General features: G+C 40.3%; 1 protein-coding gene across 2 annotated transcripts in view; it reads left to right on the top strand.

Moving 5' to 3' along the window:
- HMCN1 (hemicentin 1) overlaps positions 1–23,435 on the top strand; it is a 379,978-nt gene that overhangs the window by 307,820 nt on the left and 48,723 nt on the right. For both annotated transcript variants that reach the window (XM_067467610.1, XM_060774510.2), the window contains exons 77-83: positions 507–671; positions 2,099–2,206; positions 3,170–3,307; positions 4,912–5,046; positions 10,388–10,657; positions 13,075–13,262; positions 18,539–18,752. In XM_067467610.1, coding sequence (XP_067323711.1) covers positions 507–671; positions 2,099–2,206; positions 3,170–3,307; positions 4,912–5,046; positions 10,388–10,657; positions 13,075–13,262; positions 18,539–18,752 — 1,218 coding nt within the window. The remainder of the gene's footprint in view (positions 1–506; positions 672–2,098; positions 2,207–3,169; positions 3,308–4,911; positions 5,047–10,387; positions 10,658–13,074; positions 13,263–18,538; positions 18,753–23,435) is intronic.

The following is a 23,435-nucleotide window of genomic DNA, read 5'->3' as shown; positions in this document are numbered from 1 at the left end:
TCATAAACAAACTTACTTGAAAACCACCAATTCTAACCTAATTGGTGGTAATAGACATCACATTCAGTTCACATCAACATGATTATGTATCCATTCTCAAACTGTTGGACAATCCCAGGACTGTTTTCTCATTCTTTTCATAATCTGATAGAAAAAAATAAATAAACAGAGTATATTTGATGAGTCAATGGAATTCACAGAAAATTCAAATTCTTTTTTTTGTTGCTTTCCTTTGATATTTTAATGTGTTTTCTTTTTGTCCTTGGAGTTTATTAATTTGTTGTTGTTATTGTTGTTGTGTGTATGGAAATCCCATACAACAGCATATGATTCCATTGCTGATTCAGATAAGACAGACCTTCTTCTCTAAACTCAGTTTATCCATGTTGACATTATGTTTCCTTAATCGGTTCTGGTTCTTCTGATCCTTTATTGTAATTCATTCAAGGTAGCATCATAGCAATGCAAATGATCAGTACTTCTATCAGTATCTTTCTTTTTCTTAGTGCCACCATCCTTAGCTGATGAAGCTACAGATATTTTGGTAACCAAGCTCTCTCCAGTGGTGATCCCCTGCACTGCATCTGGTGTTCCTACGCCAACCATCCACTGGACCAAAAATGGAATAAGACTTCTTCCTCGAGGAAATGGTTACAGAATTCTGTCTTCAGGTTACAGAGACCTTGGGTTATAATTATATCTTTTTGGAATATAATATTAACGTGAAAGGAAGAGATTCATGCCCATTTTATTCTTGTTACTTTAAATGGTGACATCATTTTCCTCTGAGATAAAAGAGTTGGCTAAAGCTATTCATTATTGGCTCAACCCTTCGCAAGTTTAATGTTCCTTCTCTACTTGCCATGGCACTTCCTCGCCTAACACCCTTCTTCACAACCATGTTAATGAAGGAGGCACAGGTCATAGCATCCTGCTATGAGGAAAGTGTGTGGCTGGATATTGATAAGACTTGTTTTTTTTAGTAGGGTGGAGGGTTAAACACTTTTATTTATTAGGGCTGGGCGGTTTTGTTTCGTTAATTCGTAATTCGTTAATAATTCGTTAATTTTTTCAATTACGAAACGATAACGAACCATTCTGGAGCAATTATTTAAAAAAATGAATTTTCAAAAACGTTTTGTAAATGCTTTGTATTTCGATATTGTATTCGTTTCGTTATTGTTTTGAGGCCGTTTCGTTATTATTTCCGCATGTCTGGGCCAGTTTTATGGTTTAATTAGTGAAAAAAATATATAATATCACACCAACAGTCAACAACAGAGGGAGAGGGAAGCTTCAGAAGTTTTTGGAGGTTTTTTAGCGTATTTCGCGGTCGCGTCCGCCATTAACGAATCGATTCGTTATTGTTTCGGAAATCGATTCGTTAATTTTTTACCATTTACGAAATTTCGTAAATATCGAACTTTTTAAAAGGAAAATTTTGTAATTATTTTAAATATCGAAACAAAAAAAAAAACCCCAAATACAAATCGATTTTAGAAACAAATTTTTCCGTTGTTACCCAGGCCTATTTATATTAACTAATGTGAGGAGGGAAAAATGATAGCCAAAAAATTGGATATGCAAGTATCCTGTTGTTCCAGCCATAAACTCGTGTTTCCTATGCCTAAGGAGAAAATGAAAATGAAATTGCATCTATCTCCATTTTTATGTACTTGAAATGTACATAGAAATGTACATCCTCCTCCATTCAGCACCTCTACTGTATAAATCTCTTATCGTAGTTTTTAGTAGTTCTACACTCTTTAAAGTTATTATCTGTGAAAATCAGTGGAAGGACAATACAGTTTTATTTCACTTGACATTTTCATAAAAGGCTGAAACAAATCAAACCTTTCTATGAAGGTATATTTGCATCAGATGTTGGGGCAGCTTTTGCTGAAGAAGTCCCTAACTTTTTATACATTTCCTTTATTTATTTATTTATTTATTTGAAATTGGGAGAAAGGACATTTGCAATATTCCTGCTTCTTGGCAGGGGGTTGGACTGGATGTCCCATGAGGTCTCTTCCAACTCTATGATTCTATGATTTCAGCTGCTCAGGAGTTGATAAAAGTTTCCTTCTTCTTCCTTTAGGTGTTATTGAAATAATGGCTGCTCAGCTGGACCATGCAGGAAAGTACACCTGTACTGCACACAATTCTGCTGGATCTGCCCATAGAGATGTCCTTCTTCATGTTCAGGGTGAATTAAGAACTTGTATATTTCTCATCCAACTGAAGGCCAATTTTCTCACCATCGTGAATTTAAAGGCTGAATTCATACTGAAAATGTTCAAATGGCACAGCTCTGCTGGGAGTGTTAACACCTATATACAGGCATGTAGCCGGTGGGGGGGGGGAGGGCTCGGGGGGCTTCAGCCCCCCCCCCCCCCGAAATTTTCTCTAAGGCGAAAAGGCCTTACTGGTGCATTATTTAAACTGTTATGTTTATTCATATCATGATCTGATCACCATACTCAGTATATCCCATATGCATGGGGGTATTGGAGTAATGATACAAAAGGTTTTCTAGGCTAGACCCTCTTTCACTCAGACTCAGCCCCCCTCCCCCCAAAACTCAGCCCCCCCCGAAACCCCCCCTGAAAATTTTTTAGCCCCCCCCCCCCCCGAAATGAAATCCTGGCTACGGGCCTGGCTATATATTAAGAAAATCCAGTGATACAATAATGATAATGGCTGCAAATGACGGTTCTTCTGAATCTTCCTGCATAAAAATCTATATTGGTTTAGAATAAAAGACATAAGTTTTAGTTGAACCCCTTGCTTGATGCCTAGTTTTTTACATTCAAGAAACAGTCAGTTCGCATTCCTTTAGCTTATAATTATATGATTATGATTATTATGAAAAGTTTGGATCTGTCTTAGTTTTAGAATCCATTTTTATTTCAAAATATATGCATTTTTTACATTTAATTCTTTATGGCTGAAAGTAGCTCTAGTGAGTTCTGGTTTACTTTGTAAAACTATTTGTGAAAATTTTATGCTGTTCTGAACAAGAATGAGTGAAGGCAGAAATAATTTAATATTGTTTATATTTTAATATGCTTTATGATTTTATTTGTGAACTCCCCCTTAAAGGTTATATGAATGTATATTTAACCAGCTTGGTGGATCAGCTTCCCTTTTATGCTCATTTGTCTCTTAGAACCACCCACTATCCAACTCCAGCCTGGCACACTTGATGTTATTCTCAACAACGCAGTTCTTTTACCTTGTGAAGCAGTAGGCACACCTCGTCCTGTAATAACATGGCAGAAGGAAGGGATCAGTGTTATCACCACAGGTATCTTGGTTCATTATATAATTTTCATCTCAGAGTGTGTAGCTTCATACAGTTGGAAGGGAACTAGTATTATTATATATTGTCAGAAATACTATTTTATAAACTGAAATTCTCAAAGAACTTATTCACACGCATATGCATTCATCAAATGATGACAGTCATGTGAACATGGGTTATGGAAGTCTCTCTTGTCTTCATCTCAGTGTACACAGTGGAGTAAATCCATCAGTTCAATTGTCTGTTACAAAGTACAGTTGAGTTTCGCTTATACAACATGAACGGGCTGGCAGAACGTTCGATAAGCGAAAATGTTGGATAATAAGGAGGGATTAAGGAAAAGCCTATTAAACGTTAAATTATGTTATGATTTTACAAATTAAGCACCAAAACATCATGTTTTACAACAAATCAACAGAAAAAGCAGTTCAATACACGGCAACATTATGTAGTATTTACACAAATGCTTCCCCATATTGTAAAGACTTCCTCTTAGTTGTCTGATATTCTATTCGATCTAGTATGCTGCCACCATCTGTGAGGTACTAGGCTATGCTGCCACCAATTTGTAAAGGTTTCCTATTCAGTTTATTAATGGATTCCCCTATTTTCAAATAGATTAATTGCTATCATTCTGTAGTGTTTCTTTTGGTGTGTAGAGAGTTTTTTTTCTTTTGAATTAGTACACTAAGGCTTGAGTTACTAAAACAGGAACAAGTTTATTTGGAGTATGGAAGGGTCTTAATGGTTTCAGAGTTCTCTTCTCCTCAGGTATAAAGCTTCACGAGTTACAGTTTCAACAAATCTTAATATAACTTTAGGATGTCTTTTACTTCACCAACTAGTTCTTAAGTTGTTACACTTCTAAACATGTTTCCTTATTTGACAGATTAACTAAGATCAGCTAATGCCCTTGTCTCCCTTCAGCTTCCTGCTGAAGTAAAGATTCCCAGTGGGATTTCTTCTCCTATTAGCACACAGCTAAACCACAAACCTAAATAAGTCCCATTGACTTATTTAAATCACTCAGGCTAAAAGCTTTCCCTTAGTTTGGTTCACCACACATTTGAACCACCTTCCCTTTGGCTCGATGACCAAAGGACTGAAGCCTCAAAATGTCTGCTTTTTGGTAAATGCAGTTTGCTCCACCCCTTTCTCCATGGCAGCCTAACTCAGAGTGCTGAGCTTGGTCCCATCCCCCTAGTTCTGCCATTTCTAAATGGTTAACCCTTTATGTACATCCATAACTGTCTTTTACCTCCTGAACACATATATATAATAATATTCAACCATCTAAGCATATATATATATATATATATATATATATATATATATATACACACACACACACACACACACACACACACACACACAATCATATTTAATTGTAGAGCCACATATAGATAACCACGCTTAACTTACAGTTAAAAAAATGCTTCATCACACTTATCTTTTTAAATAGCTGAATAACATCAACAAAATCCTCTTTCCTGCACCTTTAACAGTTCCTTCAACCTTTCCTTGTGAAATTTGTCTCATTTTTAATAAGCCTTACTTTGTTTACTACACTTGTGTCTTAGGTAATATATGATGTGCATATGTTCTAGGAAACAGATACACAGTTCTTCCTAGCGGTAGTCTGCAAATTGCAAACGCTGCTGCTGAAGATGCCGGAACATACATATGTGTTGCTCAGAACCCAGCAGGCACTGCTGTAGGAAAGGTCAAATTAAAAATTCAAGGTAAGCTTTATATGTGAACTAGAAAGCTAAGCCAAATCCTACTTAAATAGGGATTCTGAATCAGTGGAAACTTGAATACTCATCAGATGTGAATTCCATTAATCCATTGGGCTCATTCTAAGTGAGAACTAACAACTGGTATCATGCCCTGTTATTTAATTGATACTGCCTTACAAAACATTCAGTACATTGCTAGGCTTTTGTCAGTATTATCGTGTGTGTGTGTGTACAAGATGACCTACATTCTGTACAAATACAGTTAGTGAATGGATTACAAATGAAGAAAAAGCAAAAAGCTGGTCCATGAGGTTACGAAGAGTCAGAAATGACTGAATGAATGAACAACAAATAGCATATAAGCTGTGTACTCCACTGTTTTGGGCACTTGGAGCAAAGTGGAGCAGCTATTTTTAATAGCGGCTTACTGTATAAGTCTCCCAAGACATATCATCATAGAATCATAGATTCATTGAGTTGGAAGAGACCTCGTGGGCCATCCAGTCCAACCCCCTGCCAAGAAGCAGGAAAATATAATTCAAAGCACACATATGCACTCAGCTCTTGGGGCTCTGTGAGGCATACTGAGGGGCGCTGCACTTGCCTCTTCTTCCTCATTCCTCCACCTCATCCTCCTGTTCCAAGGGCACCACAGTGCCACCATGCTCCTTCCCTCCTCTTCCTCGAGGTCCAAGCGCTCCCTGAGATTCTGTGTGCAGCGAGGACCTGGAAAGGGGGTGGCTGTGGGGGAACTGCTCCTGTCAGATCCAGGAAGGAGAGCTCTATGCCATGATGCTATGGGCACCAAAGGGTGCATCCCAGGACCTCAGGACCTGCCTGCCTTTCTTCCATGATTTGAAATCAAGCAATTTAAAGTAGTTACGGATAGTGAGATCTGGACCGCAGATAGCAAGACCCAGCACATGGATACAGAAACCCAACAAGCAAATAGTGAGACCTGGGGCTAGGCCATGGCTGGCAAAACTTAAAGCTAAAACTCAATGTACTCCAATCAAAGAAATCTCACCAGTTGAAGCAGAAGCCACCCATATAATTTATTCAATTTGGCCAAAGGGATGACAGCCAGTGATATGCCTCTCAATGAAGCTGACATACTTGGTATAGGCAAAACAAACATTTTTATGTTCAGTTCTTGTGGGTTTTTTCGGGCTATATGGCCATGTTCTAGAGGCATTTCTCCTGACGTTTCGCCTGCATCTATGGCAAGCACCCTCAGAGGTGAGGTCTGCTGGAATTGGGAAAAAGGGGTTTATATATCTGTGGAATGACCAGGGTGAGACAAAGGGCTTTTGTAAGTTGGGCTAGGTGTGAATCTTGCAACTGACCACTTTGATTAGCATACAATGGGCTGACAGTGCCTGGAGCAAACTCTTCTTGAAAGGTGATTAGATGTCCCTGCCTGTTTTTCTCTCTGCTGTTTTTGCTGTTGCAATTTTAGAATTTTTTAATGCTGGTAGCCAGATTTTGTTCATTTTCATGGTTTCTTCCTTTCTGTTGAAATTGTCCACATGTTTGTGGATTTCAATGGCTTCTCTGTGTAGTCTGACATGGTGGTTGTGAGAGTGGTCCAGCACTTCTGTGTTCTCAAATAATATGCTGTGTCCAGGTTGGTTCATCAGGTGCTCTGCTATGGCTGATTTCTCTGGTTGGAGTAGTCTGCAGTGCCTTTCATGTTCCTTGATTCGTGTTTGGGCGCTGCGTTTGGTGGTCCCTATGTAGACTTGTCCACAGCTGCATGGTACACGGTAGACTCCTGCAGAGGTGAGAGGATCCCTCTTGTCCTTTGCTGAACGTAGCATTTGTTGGATTTTCTTGGTGGGTTTGTAGATTGTTTGTATGTTGTGTTTCCTCATCAGCTTCCCTATGCGGTCAGTGGTTCCCTTGATGTATGGCAGGAACACTTTTCCTCTGGGTGGATCTTCATCTTGACTCTCTTGGTCTTGCAGCTCTTCTGATGTCCGAGGTGGAGTATCCATTGGCCTGGAGAGCCCAGTTGAGGTGGTTCAGTTCATCTTGGAGGAGGTGGGGTTCACAGATTCTTTTTGCATGGTCTGCCAAGGCTTTAATGGTGCTTCTTTTTTGACTTGGGTGATGGTTGGAGTTTTTATGTAGATATCTATCTGTGTGTGTGGGTTTTCTGTAAACGGTATGACCCAATTGTTGATCTGGTTTGCGGATGAAAAGCCCTTTGTCTCACCCTGGTCATTCCACAGATATATAAACCCCTTTTTCCCAATTCCAGCAGACCTCACCTCTGAGGATGCTTGCCATAGATGCAGGCGAAACGTCAGGAGAAATGCCTCTAGAACATGGCCATATAGCCCAAAAAAACCCACAAGAACTGAGTGATTCCAGCCATGAAAGCCTTCAACAATACATTGAACATTTTTATGTTGTTCAGTTTTTTGTTTTTCCTGCTCACATCCCAGCTGGAGCTGGCTTTTCTCTGATTGGAGGAGCCGTGTTGACGTCATGGCCAGCTGGGAGATTCCCTCTGTGAGGTGGGACTGTGGTACCTGCCAGCCAATCAGAGAGCATTCTCCACTTCCAATTCATATTCCCACTCTCCAATGACTGATGGGGGCAGGTTGACCACCTGGACAAAAGAGTGCGTAGTTTTGTGAAAGGATTTCCATATTCCTACTTCAGGATGAACAAAGAGGGGCCATTTGGTCCCATTAGTTCTATTGTCTCGATGATTGTCTTGATGCATCCCCGATCATGCTGGTATAGTGACTCTGTACTAGTGTCCATTGGTTCTCACAGCAAGATATTGTTTAAGATGCTGGGATTTGATGATCCATCCTTGGGAAAAGGGGAAATGTCATTGTGGAAAACCGAGCAGTACCTCCTGGTGTACCAGAGAAGTGCCAGGTGATTAATGTCATTTTGTGTCCAGATGACTGCACAAAGGAAGGCTAGCCCAGCTTATGGAACCTGTTGTCCTCTGCATAGATGGATTTATTCCAGAGATTATGGGTGCTTAGGTTCATTGTTTATGTGATGCCCAGGAAAAACGCTGGAGGGAATTCCCAGGGTGAAGAGGTGCTGGTGAAAAGTTACCAGAATCTTGCTTCAGTGGCTTCATGGCACCAAAAATTTTATATGAAACAAAAACATCACTTTATACACACACACAGGAAATGGGGTACCAGTGGGGGTGAGGGGTGACTTGGGAATGTTGGAAGTAAAGGGAAGCTAGGTTTTGAAGCAAAAGAAGGAAAAGAGCCCCGCTCTGAGTGTTGTGGGGGCTATGGAGTCAAGCAATTACCGGGGCCAGCTGCAAGAGGCAGAAGAAGAGAGAAAAATACACAATAGGCAAAGAGGGTACAAAGAATCAAAATATAGGATAACAAACCGCAGTCCACATTTATTGAAGGGGTTATTTTGTAATAAAGAGAGAAAATAGAAGCATCCTCACACCTCTGAGGATGCTTGCCATAGATGCAGGCGAAACGTCAGGAGAAATGCCTCTAGAACATGGCTCTATAGCCCAAAAAAACCCACAAGAACCTAGTGATTCCAGCCATGAAAGCCTTCGACAATACAGAAAATAGAATGTATCCAGGGTGCTTGGTAGCTGCTGCTTGGCTCCTCCACTTCTCCGATTGTCTGCATAATCGATCCCAGTGAGCCTCCGGGCTCCTGCTCTCCACAGTTTTCCCTGCTACAGTTCCAGTTATAATTTATTGATATTTTGATGGGGCGGGGGGCATGCTCGACATTACCTTCACCTTCCTACATTCCTCTCTCCCTCTTTCCTTCCTCTGGAAGTAAGGAGGCTGCCTCTGCTCTCAGGAAAAGAATGAGGAGGAGGAGCAGGGCTTTACGATCCAGGCCGGACTTTGCAAGGGTCTCCCACCTGCCAGGTCCAGGCATGTCTTGGTCTCCTCCTCAGTGGTGGGCAGCAGTGCTATGATGCGACAGTTGTTAAGGGCCTCATCCTGGAACCCCAGCCTTCCTTCCTTCCTTCCTTCCTTCCTTCCTTCCTTCCTTCCTTCCTTCCTTCTTTCCTCTAGTTTGGAAGGAGGGAAGAAGGAAGAAAGAGAGGGGTGGAGATATATATTAGTATTATTTTTGTTGTTATTATTATTATTATTATTATTATTATTATTATTATTATTTTACTGGCACAAAAACACAGTATGTCACAGCAAACGAGATATGTATGCTGGATTTCGTATCACAAAATCACAAGTTGAATACTTCCCAAGTGCCTAGGACTGTGTGATGTATATTATTATTATTATTATTATTATTATTATGGCTTGATGATCATCTGTTGGGGTGCTTTGATTGTGCCTTTCCTGCATGGCAGAATGGGGTTGGACTGGATGGCCCCTGGGGTTGCTATTACTACTATTACTACTACTACTACTACTACTACTACTACTACTACAAAGGTTGGATGACCATCTGTTGGGGGTGCTTTGATTGTGCTTTTCCTGCATGGTAGAAGGGGTGTTGGGCTGCATGGCCCCTGGGGTCTTCCAATATTAAATTTATGTTGGTTAAAATTGCTCTTCATTTCAAATATTGTATTGTTCTTTCTCTTTTTTCTTTTCTTTTTTCTTTTTTGCACTACGAATGAGATATGTTTAGTGGGCATAGGAATTTGTTCATGTTTTTTCAATTAGTTCACACATCCATTCCATCTATCAAATTCATCCATTCCATCTATCAGTTCATCCATTCCATCTATCAAATTTTAAAGCGCAATACATCACCTGTGTTCAAAAGTTTGCCCATGTCTGGTAAATATATGTTATATATGTAATATACTATACTATACTATACTATACTATACTATACTATACTATACTATACTATAAACATTTCTTGGGGCTCCACAAGAAACTTTTGCTTCAAAAAAAGACTCCGCTGTGGAAAAAGTTTGAACATCCCTGGTTTAGAGCCTTGACCTGTAAATAAATTTTGGGTCAATTTTTGTCATATTTGACTGTATATGGCATGTATCTTCTCTTCAAAGAATAAAGAAATTTTCAGTCTTCCCCAAGGAAACATCATTAGAGCCTTGCTAAGGGAAAGAAAAGAAAAGAAATTATTGAAAATGCTTCTATATTGCTTTTTTGAAACAAAATCTCCTTAGGGAAGCACACACAATGAGAAAATAGAATATAAAATCCAACTAGTTGAAGCAACCTGAATGAAGAAAAAGAGATGAAATTAAAAGCATATAATACCAAACTACAGAATTCCCAAGCTGGAGGGGGTTTCATGAAGTAGAAGGTTGTGAAATAAGAAGTGTTATCCCATAATCTTATATTCTTGTTGAGTGAAACATTTTTGTTATTCCTTCCAGTTCCTCCAGCTATGAAGCCTCATCCTGAGGAATATGTGGTTGTTATGGATAAGCCTGCTACTCTGTTGTGTGAAGCAGTGGGTTACCCTGTACCTGAAATTTCATGGCATAAAGATGGACAGCAAGTCACAGAGTCAATAAGGCAGCGAATCCTCAGCACAGGGTCTTTCCATATCACATTTGCTCAGCCTAGTGACAGTGGTCGTTATACATGCACTGCTACCAATGCAGCTGGATCGAGCAGCTACAGTATGGAACTCATTGTCCTTGGTAAGTTAAAGTAGAATTGAGAAACACAAACTGACATGTTCAACATTGTGGAAACTAGAATGATGTCCAAATTTGGGTTATAAATAGAAGTGTCTTCTATTACTTTAGTGGTTTTTTATGAGCTCAACTCATGTAATATAAATTATATAGTAATAGACATTAGGGCTGGGCAGTTTCGTTTCGTAATTTCGTAATTCGTTAAAAATTCGTTATTTTTTTTTATAACGAAGCGATATTGAACCATTCAGGAGCAACTAAAAAACGAAACGAATTTTTCCAATTCGTTTCATAATTGTTTCGGAATTGATTAGTTATTGATTCATTATTGATTCGTTATTGATTCGTAAATGTTTCGTTATTATTTCCGCATGTCTGGTGCAAGTTTTAGGGTTGCTGTTTGTTTTCTCAGTGAAAAAAAATATAATTATCACACCAACAGTCAACAACAGAGGGAGAGGGAAGCTTCAGAAGTTTTTTTAGCGTATTGCGCGATTGCGGCCGCCATTAACGAATCGATTCGTAATCGATTCGTAATTGTTTTGTAATTGTTTTATGATTTCCGAAATTTCGTAAATATCGAACTTTTTTAAAGGAAAATTCCGGAATTCTTTTAAATAACGAAACGCAAAAAAAACCCTAAAAACGAATCGAGTTTAGAAACAATTTTTTCCGTGTTTGGACAGCCCTATTAGACATTCATTATTCTGTAGATTTTTTCTTCTGACATTGCAGCATGATGATTTAGTCACCTTAAAGAGGCCAGGAGCCCCTGGTGGTGCAGTGGGTTAAACCCTTGTGCTGGCAGGACAGGTGGCAGATTCGAATCCAGGGAGAGCGTGGGTGAGCTCCCTCTATCAGCTCCAGCTCCTCATGCGGGAGAGAAGCCTCCCACAAGGATGGTAAAACATTAAAAACATCTGGGCGTCCCCTGAGCAATGTCCTTGAAGACAGCCAATTCTCTCATACCTGAAGTGACTTGCAGTTTCTCAAGTCGCTCCTGACATGACCCAAAAATCTTAAAGAGGCAATGAGAACTGAGAAATGCATGGGTTGCAATGCCTGAAATGTATATATTGATCAACTAAAAACAACTTTTAAGGTTATTTTACTGAGAGACCGGCTGGCAATCATAGTTTAACCCAGAGGTGGCCCTAGGTAATTTTCAACGGTAAACAAACAGTATTTTGGCGCCCCCCCCCCCCATTCTGTTCGTCATGGGAGTGCTGTGTGCCATATTTGATTCAATTCCATCATTGGTGGAGTTCAGAATGCTCTTTGATTGTAGGTGAACTATACATCCCAGTAACTACAACTCGCATATGTCAAGGTCTATTTTCCCTCAAGAGCGCCCCTGGGCAAAATCAACTATACTGCGAATGCTTACTTTGCGTAATGGGTTGAGCCGCCCCTGGTTTAACCACCTCATCAGATTGCTCCCCCCCCCCCCCGCCCTAGTATGCTGCTGGCATGTTGCCAGGATGGAGTCTGCTGGAGTCCATTATAAGATACAGGGCTGCTTCCAGCAGGGCTCTGTTGGGCTCCATCCTGGCAGTGTGCCAACAGCATGCTAAGAGGGAGCCGTGAGGAGCTGGGTAGCTGTCCATCTCCTCACTGAAGAAACCAGAAACAGCACAGCAGGAAGCTGGGGACAGCAGGGAATCATGGGATGGCAGCTGGCGACCAACCATGGTAAGGGGATGAAGCTGGGCACTGCCCCATGGTTTCCCCAGCTGTCATCTGCTATCCCTGGGCTTCTCAATCTCCATGTGATGAAGTCCCTATTCACAGATCATCTAGTTTATACTAAGTTATGGCAGCTTCTCTCATAGTAAAGGTAAAGATTTTCCCTTGACATTAAGTGGACTTAAGTCCTACTCTGGGGAGGGGTGCTCATCTCAATTTCTAAGCCGAAGAGTCAGTGTTGTCTGTAGACACCTCCTAGGTCATGTGGCTGGCATGACTGCATGAAGCGCCATTATATTCTTGAAGTGGTACCAATTGATCTACTCACATCTGTAGGTTTTCAAACTGCTAGATTGGCAGAAGCTGGTACTAGCAATGGGAGTTCACCCTGTCCCACAGATTCGAACCGCAAGTTCTATATTTTAGCAGTTTAACCCACTGCGCCACCATAACCCCATGTGAGCTTCTCTCATATGTTGGTAGAATTATACCATCTCATTTCTGTTCTGGGTGTCCAAAATAAACAGGTCAAGCTTTCTCAGTTACCTATTGCATAAATATGGTATTTAATGTCTTTCCATTGACATACATTTTATTATTGGTGGGAACATACATATGAAGTTTGCCATCCAACTTTGAAGAAGCCAAAGAGCATATATAAATAATTGTGTTCTTTAAAAACAGTTTATTTTAAATATTTCAATATATTTTTAAATATTTTCAAATACACGCAGTTCCACCTAAAATACGCAGCATGCAGGATCACTACACAGTTGTTGAAAATTCACAAATACAACTATCATGTGTTGCTGATGGAATTCCAACACCATCCATGAACTGGAAGAAAAATGGCATTCTCTTAACTAGCACGAGAAGACATGTATTAGGACCATATGGAGATCTCAATGTGGACGATGTGGTGGTAAGTATCACTCAAAACAACCTGTTTGAGATGGATTGGAGAAACTGGCCTTTTTTCCTTTTAGCCATGCAAAGAAGTTCCACTTTAAATGCCAATGTAAATAAATCTGAAAGTGTCTGATTGGAAAATGCATTTTCCAAAACATGTTCTACATACCCACATAAGTAAAGGTAAAAATTTCTACTTGACATTAAGTCTAGTCGTGTTCAACTCTGGAGGGTGTTGCTCATCTCCATTTCTAAGCCAAATAACTGGCATTGTCTGTAGACACCTCCAAGGTCATGTGGCTGGTATGACTGCACAGAGCGCCATTGTCTTACCACTAAAGTGGTACCAATTGATCCACTCACATTTCCATCTTTTTGAACTGCTAGGTTGGCAGAAGCTGGGGCTAACTGCAGGAGCTCACCCCACTCCCCGGATTCGAACCGCAAACTTTTCTGTCAGCAAGTTTAGCAGCTCAGTGGTTTAACCCACTGCGCCACCAGGGGCTCCATATACCTACATGCTATATATAAAACAGAGGTGGGCAACCTCTGAAAGTCTGGAGGCCTTGGCAAGCTATGTCCTGATTCTCTATCCCCCTCCCTCCTGTTTAATCCAGAAAATAATAATGTGCCCCTTATAAGGAAATACTTCACAATCAGGATCACACTGCTGTGGCACCAATTATAAGGATGTCTTTCACACCAAGAGACTTTCTTTTAGCAGGGAGAAGGAACAGGGAATTCTGAAATAGTGAATCCCATAAGCTATCAACCTTTATAAGGAATATCACAGAAGGGAAATTGATAAAACAGGGAAAGATATATTTGAATGATGTCTGAACTGAGAGGCTTTTTAAAAGGCTTTTTCAATTGGGTATGCTGCCACCTTATTGCTTAGTATTCAGGCTGAGTTATATGTGTGGAGAGGACACTTAGTAACGCCCTTCTGTGTTATTATAGTGCTTATTTTCTTCAGAGGGTTTAAATACCAATGACATTCACACACAGGCTATTGTAATGGGTTAACTATAATAAAACATTTATTTAACAGGCTTAAACTCTTTTGGTACAAATGCGTAATGGTTTCTGTAAGTTAATGGCGCAAAAGCTTTTGGTTACGTTTGATGGGTAGTGGGTTCATATCTAGAGTTAACAAACAGGAGATTATCTCGGGAAACTAATCCCTGATGATAATTCCAAACCAAATTCCCACTTTCTGTAATCTAGCCAAACAATCTTGGCCTAGCCTTCCTCGGGAATAAAAGAAACAGACTATAAGCAAGGTCCTGTTTCCATTGTCAGTATTCCTGGCTAATTCCTCTAGCCCTTGAATACTACGAAAGATTAACCCAGTTCTCCTATCTAGCACTGTCCAACTGTGAACACCAACCGACTACCTAACTCCCAACTGCCAAAACTCAAGCCTCAAATTCAAAAAGTACACTTTTTCCTCTATTCGAATGTTAGGCTCCGCCCTCTATTCCTAACTAATCCTGGCCATCTACTCTTTGCTTACTGGACTAGGGCATGCCCCCTCCAAGAAAACCTGACCTAAGATGGCATCTCCCTGTTTCCCTAATCTAAAATGGCCACCAGGGCTTCGCTAGGCCCACCTTCTAACTGTCTAGGCCACCAGGCTTCACTAGGCCCACATTCTGACTGCTAAAGGTGAGGGTTCTTCACACCCCTCCAGTAGTAAGTCTGTTCCACCACCACTACCTGGGTAAAAAAAATGTTGTTAGAAAAAAGAAGTGTCCAAGCAATGAGTTCTTTTTTTTTAACAAAGTCCTAAAACAGGCAGGGCAGAATTATATTTAAATATCAAATTACCATCCTCAAAGGTGCCTAGGGAGTTGCCTTGCATAGGTTTCAGTGGGTTCTGTGGGTACCTGGCTATATCTGTAACCTAGAATCACATTTCACCTTCCCTGACATACAGAACAGGTGTATGATGCCAATTTTTTAGCCTGTTTAAGTCAGCTGGTGATCCCAAGGCACAATTTATTTATTTATTTATTTATTTATTTGGTTTACTTTTACCCCGCCCTTCTCACCCCGAAGTGGACTCAGGGCGGCTTACACATCCAAGGCACAATTCGATGCCCATAGCATACATCAATAATAAGCAATAAAACAAAATAACAAATTAGCAAACAACAACAACAACAATACATTGCATCTAAACCCGTTAAAACCAATAAAACCAATAAAATTTCATACAAACCGATACAAACCGCTTCTTCCTTCTTGCCAGTCAGTGTTCGCTATCTCATGGTTCAGAGTTTTCTTCCACATTTATCAGTCCACATATATCAGTCCTGCCGGTCCTAATTGCCTGGTTGTCCTATCTAGTTAGCAGATTGCCCGAAGGCCTGGTCCCACAACCACGTCTTTGCCTTTCTCCTAAAGGACGGGAGTGATGTCGATGCCCTGATATCCACTGGGAGTGAGTTCCACAGGTGGGGGGCCACCACTGAGAAGGCCCTGCTCCTCGTCCCCACCAGCCTTGCTTGGGAAAGCGGTGGAGTCGAGAGCAGGGCCCCCTCAGATGATCTTAAATTCCGTGGTGGGACGTAGAGGGAGATACGTTCGGACAGATACACAAAGCCAACTAAACCTACTAGAGAGGCGGGGATGGGTATGTACAGTAAACATATGCAAATTCTAAGATTCATTCAGGCTCAGCTTTCAGGCTGGGAGGCATGTGGTGCATCGTCAGGGTTTCTTGAGGAGATAGATTCCTTAGAACAAATAGCTACAGAAAGTCCATAGGCATGAAACCATTTGTTTTAAGTGCCAGTACATTCTTTTGCTTCATTATGATCCACATTCTACAGCATAAACAAAAGGCAATAGATATAATATCAGACTTTTAAATGTTTAGAATTTTAAAGGTTTTCCCAAAACAGGCTGACAACACTGGAGAGGGCCATAGGTAAGTCCAAATAGAAAAAGGAGCCATGCTCATCTTTCTGGGTTAGTATTTTGTTTTCCCACTACTTGCTCTATCTCTCCTTTGTGTATCTCTTTTTTACATATGATTCCTATGCCTGCCCTATACTGTGGAAAACTGGCTTTAGAAGTAGAGACTTTAAAGTTGTTTTTAAAGTTGACAGATTAGTTATTACCAATTTTGCCTACTTGCAAGGATCATCATCATCATCATCATCATCATCATTTAATAACTTATTAATCGCCCTCCATCCGAGAATGCTCTAGACAGGCATGTAGCTTCAGCCCCCCCCCCCCCCCGAAATTCTCATGGTGGTTCGTGAAAAGACCTTACTGGTGCATTATTTAAACTGTTATGTTTATTCATATCATGATCTGATCACCATACTCAATATATCCCATATGCATGGGGGTATTCGGGTAATGATACAAAAGGTTTGCTAGGCTAGACCCTCTTTCACTCAGACTCAGCCCCCCCCCCCCCGAAACTCAGCCCCCCCGAAACCCCCCCTGAAATTTTTTTAGCCCCCCCCCCCCCCCCCGCGAAACGAAATCCTGGCTACGGGCCTGGCTCTAGGCGATTTACAGCTAAATTATAAAAGATAAAATACATGCATACAAAAATTAAAAATTAACAGAGATCGAATGCTTCCATCATCATTGAAACATATTTTAAATACAAGACTATTATAAACAATATAAGCACATAGAAGTGTCCTCCATGTGTTCAGTGCACCTTATTCTCAAGTAAATGTGCATAGGATAGATTGGGCTCAAGCAATACAATATTTTGTATTGTTTAGTACTTGACCATTTATTTCCCTTCTGATCAATAATTCCTGAGGAGGCTGAACTATGTAGGAGTCTTGGCTGTCCAATTTTGCTCAATCAATGTCAATTTGGGGGGGGGGGGATTCGCCAGCCTAGTCTTGGAGGGCTCAAGTCCTCTTTGCCATCCCTGTTCCAATATCATGCCTGTGCTGTAAAATATGACAAATATAATTAAAATATAATGATTAATAACAGAGGTGTGCAAGTGAGTGACAGTGTCTTCTCTGTGTATTTCCCTACCTTCCCCTCCAACCTTAAGATTTAGACTCATAAACAGTTGGAATGAACCTCAAAGGTTGTTTAGATCAGGGCTTCCTAAATTGTGGGTCCTGAAACTAAATGAATATTGAATCCAGATAAGAGGATCACCTAACTCAGAGGTGAGTAACCCATAACCCAGATAATGTTGGACTATAGCTTCCATCAGTCAAGCCAGCATTGATAATGGTGACGAATCACAATGCTGGCTTGAATGATGGAAGCTATAGTCCAACATTATCTAGGTTATAAGTTACTCACCTCTGAGTTAGGTGATCCTCTTATCTGGATTCCATATTCGTGTTTTTGATGTATTAAGACTGTTACCTATTTTATTTGATTTTTAAAATATTCAAAAGTTGGTTTGGAGGTGATAAAAAAGATTTGTTGTGTTGTGTATTTCCGTAGCCAACAGCCTAAAGCTCTATGAGTATCAGTGGAAAATGTATTTCTAATATTTTTACATTAGTGAAAAAAGTTGCTTATTGCTGGAAACAAAATCACATTACAATTAAATCATATTAGAATATTGTTCCTGCTGATTCCCAGCAACAAGCTGTGCTAAATTATTTCTTCACATGAACCTAAAATATTTAATGTGTGTAACACATAATTGAGAAGACAATTATGCTGGAGAAAATGGAAGGAAAAAGGAAGAGGGGCCAACCAAAGGCAAGATGGATGGATGGATGGGATCCTTGAAGTGACTAGATTGACCTTGAAGGAGCTGGGGGTGGTGATGGCCAACAGGGAGCTCTGGTGTGGGCTGGTTCATGAGGTCACGAAGAGTTGGAAATGACTGAACAACAAACAACACATAATTAAATGACTTTTGGAATGCTGCTTTAGTACAAACCGCTGTTACATATATGTCAGGACCCAGTTTCCAGGGCCTTGGTTTTGGCGCCAGGAATCAGGGTTCTGACGTAGGACACTGATAAGACACCTGCAGCTGCTGACCCTGAAAGAAAATGGCCAGCGGTTTGGCAGGTGAATTACACGGGGGTTTGTGCTTGGTGGGAAGGACATTTTTGAGTAAGGGGGAGGGTATAAGGAGGTGCCGGCTGGCGCCAGGCAATCTCGGCTTTTCGCATGTCTATGTTTCCTGCAGTAAAGTTTCTCTTTGATACCAGAGCATGGTCCTGTGTTTTCATTGGGAGCAGCCACTGTGAGCTAACACATATATGTATTCTACATATTGTGTTTTGTTAGATTTTTATGTGACTTTGATTTCCACCCTGTCTACAGCCTGAAGATACTGGCAGCTACACTTGTATTGCCAGCAATGTTGCTGGGGAGGACACTCACACAGTCAACTTAACAGTTCATGTACTTCCAACTTTCACTGAACTCCCTGGCGATGTGGCTTTAAAAAGGGGGGAACGTCTTCAATTGATGTGTAGAGCAACTGGAGTTCCTATACCTCAAATCACATGGACTTTTAATAATAATATTATACCAGGTAGGTTAATACAGAAGGAGATAATTTAATAGTTCATATGAGATTGAATATAGAAAATGTGCATAATTTTTGGATAATTAAATTATTGTCATGGAATTATTACCTAAATCTTGTTGTGGTGGTGATAGGATTCTTTAAAGACATTTCTGACTTATGGCAACCCTAAAACCAGGGTTTCATTCACAAAATTTGTTCAGGTTTGTCATTGCTTTCACCCCACGCCCTGCATTGCCCGACTCACCTAATTCACCATCTCACAGGGAGAAACGTTGACTGTCCGGCTTCCCTCCATTGTTTCTGGTGGAACACAGGAACCCTTCTGTGTTGCTGGCACAGTGGCATGCTCCACTTCACCTTCCCTTTTAAGCACCAAGCCCCAATGGAAATAGTTGTGCATTCTGTAATGGGAGCCAGAAGGCGTTGTGCTTAAAGGGAAAGTGAAGTGGAACATGCTGCCAAATTTATCCCTGTCTGATGAGGTCACAAGACAGTGTGATTTGCCCAAGGTCATCCAATGAGTTTCCATATCCAAGCAAGGATTCAAACCTGGTTTCCTAGTGTCCCAGCTCAACACTCAAACCACTATACTATGTTGGTTGCTATTTCTCAATAAAATTCAGTACCCTAGCATTCAGCAGGTCTGCTTTAATGAAGTTAGGCCAGTATGTTCCGAGCACAATTCAAAGTGCTGGTGTTAACCTATAAAGCCCTAAATGACTCCGGCCCTGTTTACCTCTCCGAACGTATTCTCCCCTACGAACCATCAAGACCACTAAGATCGTCTGGAGGGGCCCTGCTCTCGGTCCCTCCGCCTGCACAAGCACGGCTGGTGGGGACGAGGGACAGGGCCTTCTCGATGGTGGCCCCTCGGCTTTGGAACTCCCTGCCATTAGAGATCAGAACTGCCCCCTCCCTCATGACGTTCAGGAAACTAACAAAGACCTGGTTGTGGAACGCGGCATTTGACAACTGATTTAATTCTTTGCCCACATGAAAGGAGGATGATGAATGGGATTGTGATGGTGTTGGACGAGTTGGCTCTTTTAACTGTGATGATAATGTTTTAACATGTATAGCGCTGATATTTTAACCGTGTAATGAAGTGGCATTGTGTTGTTATTGTATATTTTTTGTATGTTAACACATGTTGTGAACCGGTCCGAATCCCTCTTTGAAGGTGAGAGGGTCGGTATATAAAACCTCGAAATAAATAAATAAAATAAATGTTCACATAGGTACACAACTCTGCATCTTTTAAAGATGAGGGTTGTAACTCTGCATCTTCCAAAATTTTGGATAAGGATTCTTTTTAGATAAAAATGTTTTTTTCCTTCAGCATGGTTCTAAGGCTCCAAGGTAATTTAGCCCCCTCACCCTCGTCTTAAAAAGTTTGAAGACTCTTCTCTATACAAATCCCCCAAGGTCATTTACTCTCCCCACCCCCATCTTAAAAAGTTTGAGGACCATTCTCTATACAAATTTTCCAAGATAATTAACGCCCCTTCCAACCCTCATCTTTAAAAGTTTGAGGACACTTGTCTATACAAATCCTCCAAGGTAATTAACCCCCCCCCCCCAAGCCACCACCCTCATCTTCAAAAGTTTGAGTACTCTTCTGTATATAAATCCTCCAAGGTCATTTACCACCACCACCACCCTCCTCTTAAAAAGTCTGAGGACTTTTCTCTGTATAAATTCTCATTACAACAACATCTGCAACATTATGTAGTCATGTAACTGCATCTCAGTCAGGATCTTGTAAATATGGGGAAAAGGCAGTAAATAAGGCAACCAAGCTGATCAAGGGACTGAGGCAATTTTCCTGTGAGGAAAGGTTGTGTTGATTAGGGTAAAAACAGAATAAGGGGGAAGGGGGAAAGGAATGCCACCAGACTTTTAAGACTCACTTGTTTTTATTTTCACATGAGCCTTTGTGGATATAAATTCATTTCTTTAGATACAGTACAGAATGACATTTTTAATTTATGTTTATTTATTTACTTTGTTTCTTTAGATCATTTTTTTAAAAAAAATTATTTATAGATTTACCAATCAGAATGTATGAGTATATATCCTTTCTCCTTTTTACAGTAACTTAGACAAAGGAGTATTCCATATTGTATACAATCCAACAGTAAAAAGGGAATCAAACATAACTTTGAGAATACTTATCCATTTTTAACTTTCCCCATTATAACTTATACTACATATACCTCTACTACACATCCTTTATCTATGTATACATGTATACAAGCTACAAATGGTCCAACAATCGGCAGCCAGTTTGTTAACAGGAGCGGCACTCAGGGAGCACACCACTCCTCTGCTGTGCCAGCTCCACTGGCTGCCAATTTGCTACCAGGCCTTTAAAGCCCTAAACGGTTCTGGCCCAACCTATCTGTCCGAACGCATCACCCCTTATGAACCAGTTAGGACATTAAGATCGTCCGGGAAGGCCCTGCTCTCGATCCCGCCAGCCTCACAAGCACGGCTGGCGGGGATGAGAGACAGGGCCTTCTCAGTGGTGGCCCCTCGGCCACCACTGAGAACGCCCTTCCCGCAGACGTTAGATCGGCTCCCTCCCTGCTGGTGTTCAGGAGAAGAGTGAAGACCTGGCTCTTTGAACAGGCGCTCAATTAAGCAGTGCAATCAATTGACTGAGTTTGGAACTGGAATAATGGACGAGGAGATCGGATTATGACTTTACTGATGAGATGTGATGGATTAGTTATTTAGATGTATTGATGTTGTGTTGATTTACTGATGTATTGTTGTATTGTTTTAACTGCTTTAGTGACTGTTTAAACGTTAATGCTAATGCTATGCACTTTGTATATTGACCTGTTGTAAACCGCACTGAGTCGCCTACGGGCTGAGATAGTGCAGTATACAAATAAAGTAAATAAATAAAATAAAATAAATTTATTTCATTATTATTATTATTATTATTATTATTATTATTATTATTATACAATTCTCCCCTCCCCCCCCCATCCTTATTTTGTGCCACATTTACTTGGTCCAACCAACTCACCTTGGGTTTTTGTAAGTTTTTCCCCCTGACGTTTCACCTGCATCTATAGCAGGCATCCTCAGAGGTTGTGAGGTCAGGAGAGAATGCTTCTGGAACATGGCCATACAGCCAGAAAAACTTACAAAATCCAGTGATTCCAGCCATAAAAGCCTTCGACAATGCAACTCATCTTGTTTCACAAGTCCAAAACGTCATTGCTTCTGTTGCCAGTTTGTTTCCCTCATGAAAGATATACTCAATAAATTTTCTCCATATTTCATTATTTATTTATTTATTTATTTATTTATTTATTTATTTATTTATTTAGAACTTTTCTATCCCGGTCTTCTCAACCTCCGCAGAGGGACTCAGGCCGGTTAACAACAGAAAATGCATACACAAATAAACTAATAACATCATAACATCTTAATACGTTAAAATACAAACAGAATAAATACATAAAGCCAAATTGTCAAGATAAAATCACATTCATCACAGTCCGCCAGTGTGGTCAGTAGTTATTAGGTTATTGTTGACTTGCCAATCATTCTGAGAATGCTCTGTCCCAGAGCCAGGATTTCACTAGCTTTCTGAAAATTAGGAGGGAAGGGGCAGATCTAATCTCCATCGGGAGAGAGTTCCACAACCAAGAGGCCACCACCGAGAAGGCCCTGTCTCTCGTCCCCACCAGACGCGATTGCGAAGGTGGTGGGACCGAGAGCAGGGCCCCTCCAGAAGATATTAACAACCTTGATGGTTCGTAGGGAAGAATCTGTTTGGAAGTCCATTTGTAGGGGAGAATCCGTTCCAGAAGTCCATTTGTTTCGATATTCTCTTTTTAATTTTAATATTGCAAGTTAACTTGTCATTAATAGCTATGTTCCAAATTTCTCTGTACCATTCTTCTAATTGATTTTTCTTTCTTTCTTTCCAGTTTTTTCTATTAGCAATTTTGCTGCTGTTGTCAAATCAGAAACCATTTTTTCCTCTCTTGTGAGGGAATTGTATTGGCATGCATAAGTAATAATGCTAATTTTGGTGTATTCTCGATCTCTATTTTTATTATTGCTCTTATTCTTTAAATATCCTTTCCCAAAACATTTGTATAATTTTACATGACCACCACACATGAAGATATGACCCTATTTCCTGACAGCGTCTCCAACACTGATTTGAATATTTTTTAATCTATCTGATTTAATCTAATGAGTGTTAAGTACCACTTCCATACTGTTTTATAATAGTTTTCCTTAATTCATACGGACATATTATGTAGTAATCTCATACTCCATATCTTTACCCATTCCCCCCCCCCCCGCCCCCAAATCTACTTTCAATGCTTCCTTCAAATGAACTTGTTCCTGTTTGTCCATTAATAATAGTTTATAGATATTGCTTACCATGCCTTTTAATGTTACATTCTCTTCTTTAACCTCCGTTTGGGCTATCATCTTCACCAGTTTTGTATCTTCACCAGTTTTTGTATATTCCCTATCCCAATTATACTTTTTCATTATATCACTTGACCATTTCCCCAGCTGTAAATACTTGTGCCACTCTAAGTCTCTTCTTTGTAGCACTCTAAATCTCTTCTTTATCCTTTCCATATTTACCATCTTCAGATCTTTTACTTTCATTATACCTCTTCCATTAAATTCTGTTTAGAGTTC

Source organism: Anolis sagrei, chromosome 4 (genome assembly GCF_037176765.1).
Source record: "Anolis sagrei isolate rAnoSag1 chromosome 4, rAnoSag1.mat, whole genome shotgun sequence".
NCBI classification, from domain to species: domain Eukaryota; kingdom Metazoa; phylum Chordata; class Lepidosauria; order Squamata; family Dactyloidae; genus Anolis; species Anolis sagrei.
The sequence above is the reverse complement of the archived record's forward strand: the minus strand, read 5'-3'. Positions and strand labels throughout refer to the sequence as shown.